The sequence below is a fragment of the Asparagus officinalis genome, unplaced genomic scaffold (assembly GCF_001876935.1).
Source record: "Asparagus officinalis unplaced genomic scaffold, Aspof.V1 AsparagusV1_Un19, whole genome shotgun sequence".
NCBI classification, from domain to species: Eukaryota; Viridiplantae; Streptophyta; class Magnoliopsida; order Asparagales; family Asparagaceae; genus Asparagus; species Asparagus officinalis.
Window position 1 is genome coordinate 33,576 of NW_017972285.1, and position 16,932 is coordinate 50,507.

Below are 16,932 nucleotides of genomic sequence, written 5' to 3' on the forward strand. Positions count from 1 at the left end.
AGTGGCACCTCTACACCAATAAGACCTATTTAGTAGTACCAGCTATAATAAAGTATATTTAATCAGCCTCATATTGCCATCAAGACCTATTCGATGGCCGGAGGTGAAGTTTTGACCCAAATTATAGAATTTTTTTATTATATACCCTTAAAATCTCCCATATTTACACATTTACCTACAAATTTTGATTTTTGCTGAAATTAAACTTCCCTACCTCTTCATCTCTTAACTAACAACAAGGACAAAGTAATTTCTACCTCATTTCCCGAATCAATGTTCAAATTTAACATGTCTCTAATTAGAGTCATTATAATTGGCTGTTGGTTCATGAAGAATACTTGATGACAAATTCTTCATTATAATCCTAACACTATAGCTCATTACTCCCGCAAATTGAACGAACCCATAAGTAGTAATTGGGTTCATAAAGTAGCAATTGGGAAAAGATGGGTAAAGTGTAAGAAATGGGTTATGGTGAAGTAATGGATAACATATGAGATTTGAGAATGAGTTTTGTTGAAGGATGTCAAGAATTTCATTGGTAGAGTAAGCAAAAATTTTTGGAGGAGATTTTGGAGTGGTTCATGCAAATTATTAGTTAAGAGATGAGGAGACATGGAAGTTTTATTTTTGCAAAAATTTAAATTTGCAGGTAAATGTGTAAATATGAGAGATTTGAGGGGCATATAAGCGAAAAAAACTATAAATTTGGGCCCAAACTTCATTTCCCGCGACTGCGTAGGTCCTGACCGCCATATGAGGCTCACTAAGTAGTCCTTATCATCGCCTGTGCCAGTAAATAGGTCTTATTGGTATAGTTATGCTACTAAATATATCAAATTGGTAATTTAGCGTATTATTATTATACGGATTTATGATTAATAGGTGATTATTCATAATATGACTACCTATATCACTTTAAGGATATTAAATCCATGGTGAAGAATATTGGTTCGCAAACAATATTGTAACTGTCTCAAACTAATTCAAGGCCCATATAACTGTCAAATGGGCTTACTTCTCCCATGATTCGAAATAAATAATATTCTAATTGGACCTTCGCACGTAGGTTTGGATTGTGTAATTATTTTTGCATTATGTTTTTAATTTATCAGGTTATAATTTTTTTAACTTAATTTTAAATAATTTTTTTAAAAAGGTTGATTATATAATACAGAGATTTCTAAGAAACTTTAATTATATTAACCTTTTTTGTACTAACAGAAAAAGGATTGGCTCATTGAACAAAATCATAATATAATTACTGAATTGATGGATACGTCCCTTCCTTGTTAAGTAAGATAATCTGAATTAGATTGGATAGTGTCTTTATAGAAGGAGCCACAGAGAACCATACTTTCACGAAAACCCTCTAAACATTCCTTAAGAAGATTCATTTATTGTATCCAAAATAAATATTTAAGTAATTGTGAAAATATTTTTATAAGAGATCTTTAAAAGAAATAATATTTCAAAAATACAACTAATGGTCTTTTCTTATTCTTGCAAAATTAACATAGCATTACCTTGCCAGCTTTTCATCCAGCTACCCAGTTTTTTCTTTTCTTTTTCCCCCCTTTTATCCTCCCTTCAAAAAAAAGTCTAAAAAAAAAACCCATCTCTGAATAACAAAGGCTACTAATGCGGATTCGGATCCTCTCCACTACAAAAAAAACAGTGGAGGGACCACTACATAATCACGGCCATTGATTATCTAGTTAATGGTTGTGATTTTCTCTTTTAGTGCAAATTAGGAATGAGTGCAATACACGGGGGTATGGTAAGTATTAGATTTAGATTGTATCATAACCGCCTACTAAATAATCAACGATTAAGATTAAAAGCAATGGTCTCTCCACTACTTTTTTGTAGTGGAGAGGATCCAAATCCTACTAATGCATACCAAATAAAGAATCAAGTCTTAATAGTTTGCAATAAAACATCATTCCACATATCAACAGGCCCCGGTAAGCACCAATGCAAACAATCCTTAATAGAACTGTTGGTCCATTTCCTATTCACGTGCTCCCCCGGATGCCCATCAGCCCTAAGCATCACTGCCTTTGTCACGTCCAAAACCTCAAACCTCCTCTTCTTCCCTCTAACTCTCTCCAACTCCTCCAACTGAATCCCTCTAATCTCCATTTCTTTGCTCCTCTCAAATCTCAACTCCCCCTCATCCAAAGGCTGAGTCCTGTTACAATACCCACCAGTGAACCATGACCCATGCTCAAAATGAGAGGGCGAAAAGGTCCTCAACAAAGTAACGAGCCCATCGTCACACTCCTCACAACTTGCTATGAACTGCAGTGTAGTTCTGAAAACTTTTCGTATAGCGAATTGTGCGTCGAAACCTGTCAGGTTTTTGTCATTGCACCAGATGCACCCGATTAGTGTTTCGTTGAGGTAAAGGTAGTTTTGACGGAAGAACCAGTTGCCGGCTGAGATTAGGATGAAGTGGAGGTGAGGGAGTAGATCAGTTGACCATTTGGGGTTGACTTTGTCCAGATGGAGGTTGAATGTGTTTGAAAGTGTTGCATTAATGTTGATGGTGGTGGTTGTCTCTGTGGCGTGGACTAGGAATTGTGACCAGATGGCCATGAGGGTGAAGTTGTGAGAGGGGAAGTGCCATGTTTGGGACTTGTCGGTTGGGTCCTTGTAAGTGTCTGTTGGAGACTCTGCCTGAGATTAGATTAATGATGAGATGCCGTCAGTATGTTATAACTAAATAGTATTAGAGTATAAATTTATAATAATCCTCTTTTAACTTTAGAATTTTGATGCAGTGCTCGTAATCTTTGATATTATTCTAGAGCAACTCAGGTCTAACTCCCACCGATCATGAATTTTAAAGAAATTTTAAAGAGGATTCGAAGAAGAAAATATTACTTACTGAGTCCATTGACAGGGACCTTAATACGTATAGGTGTTGTTAAACATCATGCATGTTAATAACTGTTTTTATTTTTCTCAATGATAAATGGTTAGGCCATAGTTTCCTACAAAAATACTAGCCTAGTTCATGATAGTTTCTTGAACTTATAATACATAATATACATATAATATACATATTATATATATATATATAATAGTATATATATTAATATATATATATATATTATACTATATAGTATAATATATATATATATAGTATACTAATATATGAGAAAACGCGAGAGTGAGGCAGGCCAGCGTAAGGAAATTTCCTTACGCTGCTAAGTGTATGACATGTGAGCCCGCACACGCGATAGTGATAGTAGGGGGGCTCACATGTCATACACTTGCAAGCGTTAGGAAATTTTCTACGGTGACCAGCTACCTCCGTTTTCTCTCTCTCTTCCTCTCTCTCTGCTATATACGTATATATATATATATTATATATATATATATATTATATATATTATTTTATATATTATATTAATATATATATATTTATATATATATCAATATGAGCAAACGAGGAGGGGAGCTGCACGTTGGATAATTTCCTACGCTCCAAGTGTTATGCATGTGAGCTTTCCACACCGATTGACTAGTAGGGGGGGCTCACATTTCTCATACACTGCAGGGCGTAGGATATTTCCTACGCTGCAGTCACCTCCTGTTTTCTCTCTCCCGTCTCCCTCTCTGCATCTCTCGTCCCTCTCTCTTCTCTCTATATTATACTATATATATAGTATATATATATATATATATTATAATTATATATATTTATATATATATAGAGAGAGATGAGAGAGAGAGAGAGCGAAAGAGATGGCGGGAGCGTAATCAAGCGTGTGTTTTAGTTTCACATGATACATATCATGCAGTTTCGTAGAACTAGCTAACTTATATCTTGGTAAGATTAAATCCTGCCGCATATATTATAGATTTGGATCCTCTTTACTATTAGAAGAGATCATTACTTTTATCATAATCGTTGATTTTTGCTAGTGAGTAGTCGCAATTCATTCCAAATGAAGCACAACCATTTTTTCCATACATTGCACTTATTTCTAATTTACCCCTACACATAAATCACATCCAACCACTAAACAAATCAACAACTTTAATAAAAGTAATGGTTATGTGCTCCACTACTTCTTTGGTAGTACTAGAGAGGATCCGAATCTATATAGCACACACACGAAAATATATACATTAATATTGGGCGTGAAACAATAGTTTAATTATTATACAAAATGACTTGTCACTTTGTAACCAATAATTCCAAACATATATATATGTTTGTGTAGGTATGTGTGTGCACACGTGTATTATATTTATGTAAGTATGTGTTGAAAATTTATCAAATCAAAGGTTATAGCTTGTAAAATAAATCTGAAATAAAATAACAAGAAAGTCTGGTCTGATAGGGAGCAGTCGTGTAAACATTGTCCTAGAATATTGAGGACCCGCCTATCGCCCTGGCGTAAATGATCATTTCTCCCCTAACGGTAAAACCCCCCCGGAAGCGGCCAACCTCTGTACTCAGGCGAGAGAACAGAGCTTCAGCTCAGACAAAGAACGGTTGCCCAAAAATAACACTAACATATGAACGAAAATAATATGCAGAGGAGAGAAGAGGAAAAAGAGAAAATTGTTTCTATATATATTCCGAATATGAATAAGGGGTGTATATATATAGGGTTGAGAAAGCCATTACAATTCCTACAATTAATACGGCAACGTTCATCATAAATTTTCGTAACGTTCCCCATAGTATATAGTTGTTACGCACGTTTTAATTGTATTCATAACATTATTCTATGTGGGACTATCCATGAAGGCAAAATTGTCTTTTCTCCAACAAAATATCCAACAGTCCCCCCCAAAAGGTAATATTGATTGAAAACTTAAAATTAATAAATAAAACAACAAATCACAAAACAAATATAGGTTGGGTAACCTTTCGTATCGTGAATTCGGGAGAGGTAGCTTTCGACTTTGAACCTTTCCTTAGTGAGTTCATCGCCACCTGAGGGACATAATAGACTAGGCCTTGAATTAGGCCTATTTAACCATGTATTGACAAAAACACACACAATACGTCTTCATCTATTGAGCAAAGCGGGTTGAGCGTTAAAGGCCATGCCCACAATAACCGACTCATGAGAGTTTCTAGGGGTTAGCCCAATCCCCCCCCCAATCGCGGTCATCATGTTTTCTCTCACGTAGGTAATTAAGTCCTCCAAGGGTACTACAGTTGAATATCATACCCTCCGCAATACACGCGTTGGACTTATTAAGAGTAAAACTCAGCCTAACCAGCTGTATCATAAGAGCATCGTCATCATAGAGAAGAGGAAGTAGCACATGTTACTATAATGATATATAAATATATCTAGGTCGATGTTCCACACGAGATTCACTAGTCCAGCTTGTTTCTACCATATTGAACCAACATTAGAACTACGTCTCCAAATGAGGGTTGGGTTGTCGCTGTCAGTGACCTCATCTATGGGCTTAACCCCATCTCCCTTGATGAATCCAGAATCACACTCCTGGATGGACCCTTTGTTAATGGGTCAGCAAGATTCTTTTTAGACTTTACAACTTTGCCTAACAGGCGTTGTATATATTTATCAAGTTATTTTATAATTAGTCATTCATATTGTCTGATATTAGGTCCCCTTCTTGTTTAAGTTATTTTTCAAGACAATCTTTCCTTATAAGAATAAGGAAACCTAATAGCAATTTAATTATTTGATGGACTAATTTTAATATAACTTTTATTCATCATATAGATAGAAGTTATAAGACATACCTCTTGATTTGATTTTTCAGGGCATTGATTCATCACGTCTCATGTAACTAGGCATACTACTTGACAGAGCATATTTATATCAACTCTAATCATTTCCTAAAATCTCAAGAGAAAATATTATACATGTAGTAACTCTAATCATTTCCTAAAATCTCAAGAGAAAATATTATACATGTAGTCAAATAAAGAGCTATAAAAATTAATCTTTCTAGTCACTAAAATCTCAAGAGAAAATATTATACATGTAGTCAAATAAAGAGCTATAAAAATTAATCTTTCTAGTCATTATTAAAATGATAGGACATCAAAATATGTTAGTATGAAAGATCATAGTCTATGATCATAAATAATTGTAGTCTATGTGTGAAGATGTAACTGCATAGGGTTAGAATTTGTTCTTAATATCTAAAAATTTTAAACTAATGTAGAACTAAAATACTGCAGCTATATCTTTACGTGCATGCATATGAACATACATGAATAAAATTACTAATAGTTACGTGCAAAACATTCAAGAGAACCTTATAATATAATTTCATATCTTAAAGTATATTTCATACTTCATATGCATAAATTTTAAATTCTCATATTATAAGAGGTTGTAAATTTGTTGCCTACAAAAGAGACATTTCAAATTTAAATTGGTTGCCTACAAAAGAGACCTTTCAAATTTAAATTGGTTGCCTACAAAAGAGACTTTCCAAATTTAAATTTATGCATATGAGTTATTCTCATAATTCCGGTCCTCTTATTCATGCTTGAATATAAAATGTTTCATATGGAATTATAACAATTATCAAATAAATACAATCGCATAAGCATATGACGTATAAGCCCTATTTATATGGAAAATAACCCATATCGAATGATTTGTAATAAATTAATAATATTGTATATGATTGTAAAACAAAAGATATAAATGAAAAGGTTTTTGTCAATACCACTAGACCAGAAACTTAACTAGATCAGCTCCTAACCAAAAACTCCTAAAGTAAAAAGATCAAAGTTTTACCCAGGTAGTTTAGTCAGGTAAGGATAATACTAGAGGGAGATCAAAGATCAATTAAGTACATCGTTCCTTACGGAGCACGTTACGCAACCCCTAAACATTACCTTAGACACCAACTAATCTAAGAAAACTTAAACCAGTTCACTTAAAGATTTTTAGTTTCTTAACAGTATAAGTGAATAGTAATTGTTAACAATAAATACGTAAACAATAGCTGTAAAACGGTATCAGTAACTGTGAACAGTACTACATTTTTACTATTTATAAATGACATGGTAATTTGCTACAGTAACTATCGTGAATAATTAATTGCTACAGCAACATTAATTAATTATAATTAATTAGAGCAATTAAAATAAAGCAAGAGAACAGTTACAGAAACCGTATTTTCCTAGAATGAATAGTAATTGTATTTTATGAACAAGGAAAATAATTCTCTGATGAACAGTGCTCTACATAAACAGTAAACATTTTTTTAATGAACAGTACCCGAAACTGTTTTTTAAAATGAACAGTGACGATTTTAATATAAAATGAACAGTAGAACTTTTTTAAATAATAATTTTGGATTTAAAACAATAGCTATAAACTACTCAATCTTCTAGATTGTTGAAAATTTATCAAATCAAAGGTTATAGCATGTAAAATAATTCCGAAATAAAATAATAAGAAAGTCTGGCCTGATCGGGAGCAGTCGTGTAAACACTGCCCTAGAGACTAAGGACCCGCCTATCGTCCTAGCGTAGATGATTCTCTCTCATAGTGGTAAAAACCCACTGGAAGCGGCCAGCCTCTATACTCGGGCGAGAGAACAGAGCTTCAACTCATTCGAAGAACGGTTGCCCAAAAATAACACCAACTTATGAACGAAAATAATATGCATAGGAGATGAGGAAAAAGGGAGAATTGTTTTTATATATATTCCGAATGTGAATAAGGGGTGTGTGTATATATAGGGTTGAGAAAGCCATTACAATTCCTACAATTAATACGGCAACGTTCGTCATAAATTTTTGTAACGTTCCCCATAACGTATTGTCGTTACGCACGTTTTAATTGTATTCAGAACATTATTCAATGTGGGACTATCCATAAAGGTAAAATTGTCTTTTCTTCAACAAAATATCCAACGGTATGTACGTGTGTGCGCATGCATGCACTCCCGCGCCTATATGAACCCTTACAATACTACCTCCTTTTGGCTTTTGCCACATAAACAAAAGCTATGTAACACAAAGGTCTCACCTGCGAGAGGAGACACAACAGTGATTCCATCTGATTCCGAGCAAGAGAATCCCCAACAAACGCCATCTTCTTCCCTCTAACAACCCTCAAGAACTCCATCGCATCGAACCTCGGCAGCTCACACCTCTCAGGCTTCCACTTCCAATACAAATACCCTTTATCCTTCCCATACTTGACACAGTTCTTCATTTCGGGCAACATTCTACATGTCGAGTTTGTATAGAGTGATCCTTTTGGTTCTCCCACCCATTTGCCTTCAGACAAATCACAATAGTATTTCTCATTCGCAGAATTTTCTTGCGTAGGTTTAATGACCGTAAAAGGGTTTGAAGGGCCTAAGATGATTATTAGCGAGAGTGTTGAGAGAGCAAGAAGACAAGAGAAGAAACTGATTTTGCTTTTGAACATCTTTGATTGTAGTGCGTAGTAAGTGGAGGAGTTCATGGTTCACTGAGAAAGGCGGCTAAATTTTGTGGCAGAATTAGAAAGTTTGGCGAGCTAACATGTTTTTGGAGTCCGAGATTTTCTCAGCTGCCTTCATTTTTTTTTCTTACCAATCCGAACTAACATGATGTTTTTTTCCCCCAATTTCTTTAATTTCTTGTTGGAATTAGATTTGTTTGGATTTTAGAGTCTAGCTAATTAGTTTTGGGCCTAGTATTTTAGTCGAGCTAGGAGTTTTAATACTTCCTAGGTCGAAAATGGGTACTAATGCATTTTATTACATTCTTGCAAAGGATAAATAAAGTTTTATATCTAGCCGACCATAGATCAATCAAAACAAGTAGTTCTCATGGATAGAAGTAAGGGATTAAATTAAGGGTAGAGATTCTCTACATCCTTGATTGCAAAGAGCTTTTATAACTCACCAATCACATATCCTCACTTAATGGATCCATGAATGATATTCATTATATAAATTATAAAAAATTCTTTTAATTACGGGACTCATGCTAATAAAATCAATTCATCTTATCAATTGCGGAAGTTTTTTGTAATCAATGATGTAGAGAATCCTTGCCCTTAAATTACAAGACATAAATAAATAGATAAATTAGTCCAACATCCGACACCCAACTGTCCTCAACAATCAAAATTATTACATGACCTCGCTTGAATGGCACACTCGACATTTACATCCACATGGGCAAACAAAGCAAGTTGCTACGCAATGCCATCTTAATTTAATAAGGATTTGTGTTTTGTACAATTGTTGTTGCAATCCACCAAGCAAGCGTCAATAAGTTTTCAGTTCCCACGTTTCAACTACTTTTACCAGTAATCACTTCATAGAGATCTACAATTTGTTGGAGTTGTGATAAGCTAATAGTCTATCCCTGGCCATAAATTAGCTATTCGCCACTATTCGATCAAGTTGGAGGAGATTGATGATTTAATAGACTTTCTTAATTTCACTCTTTTTTTTTAAGGAAGCGGGCGTTTATAAATTTGGATCATCATGGTGACCTTTATTAATTAACATAGAAGAAGAAACTTTAAGACAGTGACATAACAACTCCTGTTCTTTGACATGCATAAGATAGACAATTTCGGTCCACAAAAGAAGAGAAGTCCTATGACTGATATAATTATGAGTTAATTATAGGAATTCCTCATGAACTTTCACATGGTATTAGAGCCGTTCTAGACCTCCTCCCACCACTCCTTTGCAAACCCTAGCCGCAGTCTTCACTATGACGACTGATTCTCAGATCTCTATCATCCCAAACCCAGAAAATCCAACCCAAAACATTCAACTCATCAACACTTCCCATCAATCCATCCATAAATTGACCTCGACAAATTATATTGCTTGGAAACTCCAGATTGAGGCCATTCTCATCGTCTATGACCTCTACAATTACATAGATGGATCTCATCCATGTCCTCCTCGCACCATCACCACCAACAATGTTAAAGTTTGTTGTGCGCAGCGGAAATTTTGGCAGCACCTCCGGTACGCAAGGTGTACAACAAGAGATTAGATCACAACGAAATTCTCGTTTCTCAAAGGAAACAAGAACCAAAAACCAGATATCTCATCAAAGTGAGATATCAGCTCTTCCTCTCATCAGTTCTAAGACTGAAATATCGAGGGAACCTACAAGCTATTACAAATCACGACAAGAACACAAATTTTACGTGGTTCGGAAAATAGCCTACGTCCACGGGGCAAGAAGGGGGGGATCTACTATTAGAGGGAGAGAATACAACTAGGGTTTACAATTACACAACCTAAACCCTCTCACAAACTCTCAGATCCCTCACACAAATACTCTCTCAAAGGGATGTACAAATCAAAGAACAACTATAAAAAGACTTTGCTTCTTCTCTGTGAATAGCCAAGCACAGCCGCCAAAGTCTCTGTTCTTTTTCACACAAATCAGTCGCAGCCTTTTTTTTTCTTGCGCTCAAAATCAGCCGCAGCTGCTCCTCTGCACTTCCACACACCCCACGCACAAACCCTAGGCTAAAAATCCTATTTATAGCCTAGTAAGTGGGCCTAAAAAAAAATCCGCTGCAAAAGAATGCGTTGGGGAATTGATACGAGAACATGGGTGGCCCCCACAACCCACGTTCGTTCACAATTCTTCACATCGGTGAAGTTTTCTCAAAACTGAGCCGACACCAAAGCATCCAAATGTCCCACTTGTTGTGTTCAGTACGCCATGAAGTTAATTCACGACAACGGACTCAAATCACAACAAGTCGAGAACCCGAACGAGAGTCCAAACAATCTCACCCCCATCAAAATTAACTAATCCAAAACCGACTGCATCTGAAAGACTGCCTACGTATCCTCTTGCCCAAGTAATCAAGCCGAACGTAGTTCACCCAAATAGCCTCCAAAGACCTCAACACCAAAGAATGTTCAAAAGCTCCAAACAATGACCAAACTTCACTCCTGAAACAACTTTGGTCAACATATCCGCAAGCTCCAAACAATGACCAAACTTCACTCCTGAAACAACTTTGGTCAACATATCCGCAGGGTTGTCCTTCGTGTGGATCTTCTCCCTTTGGTCAACATATCCGCAGGGTTGTCCTTCGTGTGGATCTTCTCCAACCTGACGTCTCCATCATCCAAAACGTCACGAACAAAGTAGAATCTGACATCGATATGCTTCATGCGTGCATGATAAACCTGGTTCTTCGCCAAATAGATAGCCAACATGCTATCACAATGTACCTGAATGGTTTCCTGTACAATCCCCAAGTCCTCCAACAATCCACGCAACCACAAAGCCTCCTTCACAGCTTCAGTCAATGTCATATACTCTGCCTCCGTAGTGGAGAGAGCCACTATAGACTGAAGTGTGCATCTCCAATACACCGATGCTCCTGCTAGTGTAAACACATATCCGCTAGTAGACCGACGCTTGTCCAGATCCCCCGCATAATCAGAATCCACGTAACCAATACAATCATACCATGTCTTCTCATTCTACTGAAATACCAAACCAACATTCACGGTACCTTTAATATATCGTAGAATCCACTTCACGGCCTCCCAATGACCCTTCCCAGGGTCGTGCATGTACCTAAATACCATGCTCACGGCCTGTGATAAATCTAGCCTTGTACACACCATCACATACATCAAGCTACCCACAGCATTGGCATATGGAACTTTGGACATGTATTCACGGTCCTCAACTGAAACAGGTGACATCTTAACTGATAGCTTAAAGTGGGGAGCTAATGGAGTACTCACCGCCTTGGCATTGCCATCATAACTGAATTTTTTCAGCATCTTCTGCAAGTAACTCCTCTGTGTCAACTTCAACCTCCCCTTCACCATGTCTCTCTCGATCTCCATACACAATATCTTCTTTTCTTCTCCAAGATCCTTCATCTCAAATTCAGATGACAGCTCTTTTTTTAACTTTCTAATAGCTGAAGTATTCCTGAAAGCTATGAGCATATCGTCAACATATAACATCAAATAGATATACTCACTATTCTGTAACTTGTGCATGTAAACACATGGGTCATATGGGCTCCTCGTGTACCCTTGGCCAATCATAAAACCGTCAAATCTTTTGTACCATTTTCGCGGCGATTGCTTCAATCCGTAAAGAGACTTCTTCAGCTTGCATACTAATTTTTCCTTTTCTGCAGCTTTGAACCCCATAGGTTGTGTCATGTAGATCTCCTCTTCTAAATCTCCATGTAGAAAGGTTGTTTTCACATCCATCTGGACCAAATCCAAATCCGGCTGTGCCACCAATGCCAATAAAATACGAATCGACGAATGCTTCATAACATGTGAAAATACCTCGTTGTAATCAATACCCTCTAGTTGTGTATATCCCTTGGCAACCAATCTGACTTTGAATCTAATTTCCCCAATAGAAGATCCCTCTTTCTTTGCATACACCCACTTGCATCCAATAGCCTTCTTACCCTTCGGTAGCTTTGCAAGTTCCCAAGTATCGTTCTTATGAAGAGACTGCATCTCTTCCTCCATGGCTTCCCTCCACCTATTCGAATCAGAGCTTGACTCTGCTTCCTTGAATGTAAAGGGAACCAAGTCATCAACGACTTCTGCCGATAAAGCATATGCAGCCATGACATCGTCATATCTAGCTGGCCGACGAATGCTTCTTCTTGGTTTATTAGCTGCAATGGACTCCTGAACATAACTCTGTTCCTGAGTCCTAACATCCACTGTATCCTCTAAATGCCCGGCTGTCATCCCATCTCCTCCCAGTGTCACCTCTGTAGGAGCCTCGATGGATACAATGCTCTCTGGAGTGAGTGGAGTCACATCATCCTCCACCTGCTGTGATATCTCCTAAATCTGATCTTTCTCCACCTGCTGAGGAACTTGAGGCTTCATCATGTACGCCTCGTCAAATGTGACATCCCTACTAATAACTATCTTCTTGTCCTATAGATCCCATAACTTGAAGCCTTTAACTCCATCTCTAAATCCCACAAAGACTGCTTTTCTCATCCTCGGATTCAATTTACCATCATTAACATGGTAATAAGCTGGACATCCAAATATCCGAAGCGGCTCATAGTCACTAGCTACCAAACCAGACCAACGTTCCAACGGAGTCTTCCCCTGTATCGCAGTGCACGGCAACCTATTCATGAGATGGCTCGCATAAACTAATGCTTCGGCCCAAAAAGATCTAGGCAATCCACTCTGCGTCATCATACATCGCACCTTCTCCAGCAAGGTACGGTTCAATCTCTCTGCCATCCCGTTCTGTTGCGGTGTCTCTCTAATTGTGAAGTGTCGCCTAATGCCGTGATCCCGACAAAACTGTAGAAACGAATTACTCTTATACTCTCCACCGTTATCTGAACGTAGAGTCTTCACCTTTCTACCTATCTGCAGATCCACTTTCTTTTTCTACTCCACAAAAATATCCAGGACCTGATGTTTATGCTTCATCGGGTATACCCAATTCCTTCTGGAATAGTCATTAATGAAAGTAACAAAATAGTTAGCCCCACCAAGTGATGTGTGCTTGGAAGGGCCCCAAACATCTGTGTGAATGTAGTCCAATATACCTTGGGTATTGTGAATAGTGGTGCCAAATTTTACTTTTGTCTTCTTCCTAAGTATGCAATATTCACACAGTTCCATCTTGCAGGTCTTCGCACTCTTTAATAGCCCTTGCTTCGCCAATACCTGCAGGGACTTATCACCAGTGTGTCCCAATCGCATATGTCATAAGCTGGTAGCATATTCTTCTGTGGTAATCGAAGCTGTCAGACCTCCTGTTACTGTCTTACCCTTCAAGTAGTAAAGGTTATTTTCCCTGACACCTCACATCACCACCATGGACCCTTTTGTGACCTTCAGAGTTGCATTCTCCAAGATCACCTTATAGCCAGCTGCCTCTAATGTTCCAAGTGAAATGATATTCTTCATCAATTGAGGAACGAATCTCACTTCCTTCAGCTCCCGAGTCACCCCGTCACACATCCGGATCCGTACTATACCAATACCACCAATAGGGCATACATGATCATTACCCATGAGCACGACATCCCCTTTTTCCAACTCCTCAAAGCTGGAGAACCAATCCCTCCTAGAACAAATATGATATATAGCACCAAAATCCATCATCCACTCCGTAGAGTCAGCGTAACAAACTGACGGTAATGCAAAGCAAGAATAACCTGAAGAATCCGTATTTGAATTGTCATCACTAACCTTGACAACATTCACTTCCAAAGCTTGTACAACTTTCCCTTTATTCTTCCCGGCTTTGTCTTTTAACTTTGGGCAGTCGTTCTTCCAATGTCCTTCTTCTTTGCAAAAACGACATTGATTCCTACCAATATTTCTATGGCCACATCTTGACTTCGATCTTGAGCGATCACCTGGACGACGGTTTGGACCATGGCCTCGAACTGCTAATGCATCTCATGATGCCTTCTCGGAGGGTTCGTCATCACTCTTCCTCAACTCATAATTCACTAAAGCTGATGTCACCTCCTTGTAGCTAACCGTAGTTCTTCCATTTATCATAGTGAGAACAAACGTACCAAAATCATCCTCCGGCAATGAACACAATAGTAGCATCGCCTTGTCTTCATCCTTAACCATGATATCTACATTGGTCATATCCAAAATTAGCTTCGTAAAGTTGTTAACATTCTCCCGAATGGAAACTCCCCTCTTCATCTTGAATTGGTAAAACCTCTTCTTCAAGTGAAGCCGATTCTCAATGCTCTTCGTCAGATACTTCTCATTGTGTGTTTCCCACATTCTCTTCGCCGACGTCTCGTTCATTACGTCATAAATAAGATCCGGTGTCAAGCATGACCGAATAACTCCACAAGCCCTATTATTCATCTTCTTCCAAACCTTATTCTCCATATCAGCAGGTTTCTCTTGTAACTCAAGAGTCTCCTCCAAATTCTGTGCATCCAATGCATCCATCACCTGACACCTTCACAATTAGAAATTAATCTTATCGTCAAACTTTGGAACATCAATCTTCGTGTTATTGATGCTCAGACTCTGTATCGTCTTTGAAAAAGACGATCCCGATGTGCTTGTTTCTCCCATGTTGTCGATCTAATTCTTCAAATAGGAATCCTTCAGTGAATCCTTCGAACAAGCTCCCAAATCCAATCCGGAGCTCTGATACCACTTGTTGTGCGCAGCGAAAATTTCAGCAACACCTCCAGTACGCAAGGTGCACAACAAGAGATTAGATCATAACGAAATTCTCGTTTCTCAAAGGAAACAAGAACCAAAAACCAGATATCTCATCAAAGTGAGATGTCAGCTCTTCCGCTTATCAGTTCTAAGACTGAAATATCGAGGGAACCTACAAGCTATTACAAATCACGACAAGAACGTAAATTTTACGTGGTTCGGCAAATAGCCTATGTCCACGGGGCAGGGAGGGGGGAGATCTACTATTAGAGGGAGAGAATATAACTAGGGTTTACAATTACATAACCTAAACCCTCTCACAAACTCTCAGATCCCTCACACAAATACTCTCTCAAAGGGATGTACAAATCAAAGAACAACTACAAAAAGACTTTGCTTCTTCTCTGTGAATAGCCAAGCACAGCCGCCAAAGTCTCTATTCTTTTTCCCACAAATCAGTCGCAGCCTTTTTTTTTCTTGAGCTCAAAATCAGCCGCAACTGCTCCTCTGCACTTCCACACACCCCACGCACAAACCCTAGGCTACAAATCCTATTTATAGCCTGGTAAGTGGGCCTACAAAAAAAAGTCCGCTGCAAAAGAATGTGTTGGGGAATTGATACGAGAACATGGGTGGCCCCCATAACCCACGTTCGTTCACAAAGCTCCTAACCCAGATTTTCTGCATTGGAATCGACAAGACAAACTGTTGTTTAGTGCCCTTGTCGGTTTTATTTCCCCCTCTCTCATCCCTCTCATCCAATAGGCGACCACCTCCCGCGAAGCATGGAAGACTCTCACCAACACCTATGCTCTCCCGACACGTGGTCACATCAAGCAAATCAAGGACCAGATCAAGCGAGCCACGAAGGGATCATAATCCGTTTTGGATTATATGCAATGTGTCAAGTGCTGAACTGATCGCCTCGCTGCACTCGGCAAACCAATGGACCATGAGGACATCATTGAGAAAATCTTAGAAGGTCTTGATGATGACTATCGCTAAATCGCTAATATAGTGGAAGGCATGGACAACCCCATCTTGTTTGAAAAGCTTCATGAGAAACTCATCAACAGGGAACTTGCGCTTCAGCAATCACAATCCATCTCAACCCCGCACCCCGTACGGTTAACGCTGCGTCAACCAGGTACAATAGTTCAAATTGTTCCTCGTCTAACAAGGCGCAATCTTCACACCCCGCTCCAAGACGACAGCCGTCTCAGTTTTTGCAAGCCGTGTCTCGCCAGCAGAGGTTGTATCTCAGCAAGTGTCAAGGATGTCGACAACAAGGCCACACTGTCACTCAGTGTCCTCTCTTTTAGCTGGTACACGCCTCCTCGCAAGGCGTCTCTCGTACCTTGCACACTGGATCTCAGTGGCAACCAAAGGCGCATGTTGCCATAGCATCAAATGTCAAAACCCCAACATGGCTTCTCGACAGTGGGGCATCCCACCATGTCACAACCGATCTCGGCAACCTCTCCCTTCATGCTCCATACGATGGGTCTGACGATATTATTATTGGTGATGGTATTGGGTTACACATTTTCAAAATTGGGTCCTCTTCTCTTAAAACATCCTCACATACATTTAAATTACATGATGTTTTATTTGTTCCTAACATGAAAGAAATCTTATTTTCATATCTTAATTTTGCAAATTAAATAATACGTCTATTGAGTTCTTACCATCTTCCTTTCGTATGAAGGATCTATTGCCAGGGGCAACACTGCTAGAAGGACAACCTAAAGATGGTGTGTATGAATGGTCGACCTCGCAACTCGCACCTCGTCCTTA

The 16,932-nt window shown here is 38.4% G+C and overlaps 1 protein-coding gene across 1 annotated transcript; it reads right to left on the reverse strand.

Annotated features, from left to right (window-relative positions):
- Positions 1-1,817: 1,817 nt before the first annotated feature.
- LOC109827092 (protein ALTERED XYLOGLUCAN 4-like) lies at positions 1,818-8,421 on the reverse strand. Its single transcript, XM_020394054.1, has 2 exons — positions 8,004-8,421; positions 1,818-2,682 (listed from the first exon to the last, which is right to left on the reverse strand). The coding sequence occupies exons 1-2, from the start codon at positions 8,409-8,411 to the stop codon at positions 1,915-1,917; spliced, it is 1,176 nt and encodes a 391-aa protein (XP_020249643.1). The 5' UTR covers positions 8,412-8,421; the 3' UTR covers positions 1,818-1,914.
- Between the last annotated feature and the right edge of the window lie 8,511 nt (positions 8,422-16,932).

What these genes read in the sequence shown, in the direction of transcription:
- LOC109827092 (XM_020394054.1), bottom strand. Translation starts at nt 8,411, where the DNA reads ATGTTCAAAAGCAAAATCAGTTTCTTCTCTTGTCTTCTTGCTCTCTCA. An exon ending in TGTTGTGTCTCCTCTCGCAG is followed by an intron (nt 2,683 to 8,003) that starts GTGAGACCTTTG and finishes ATCTAATCTCAG; the next exon opens with GCAGAGTCTCCAACAGACAC.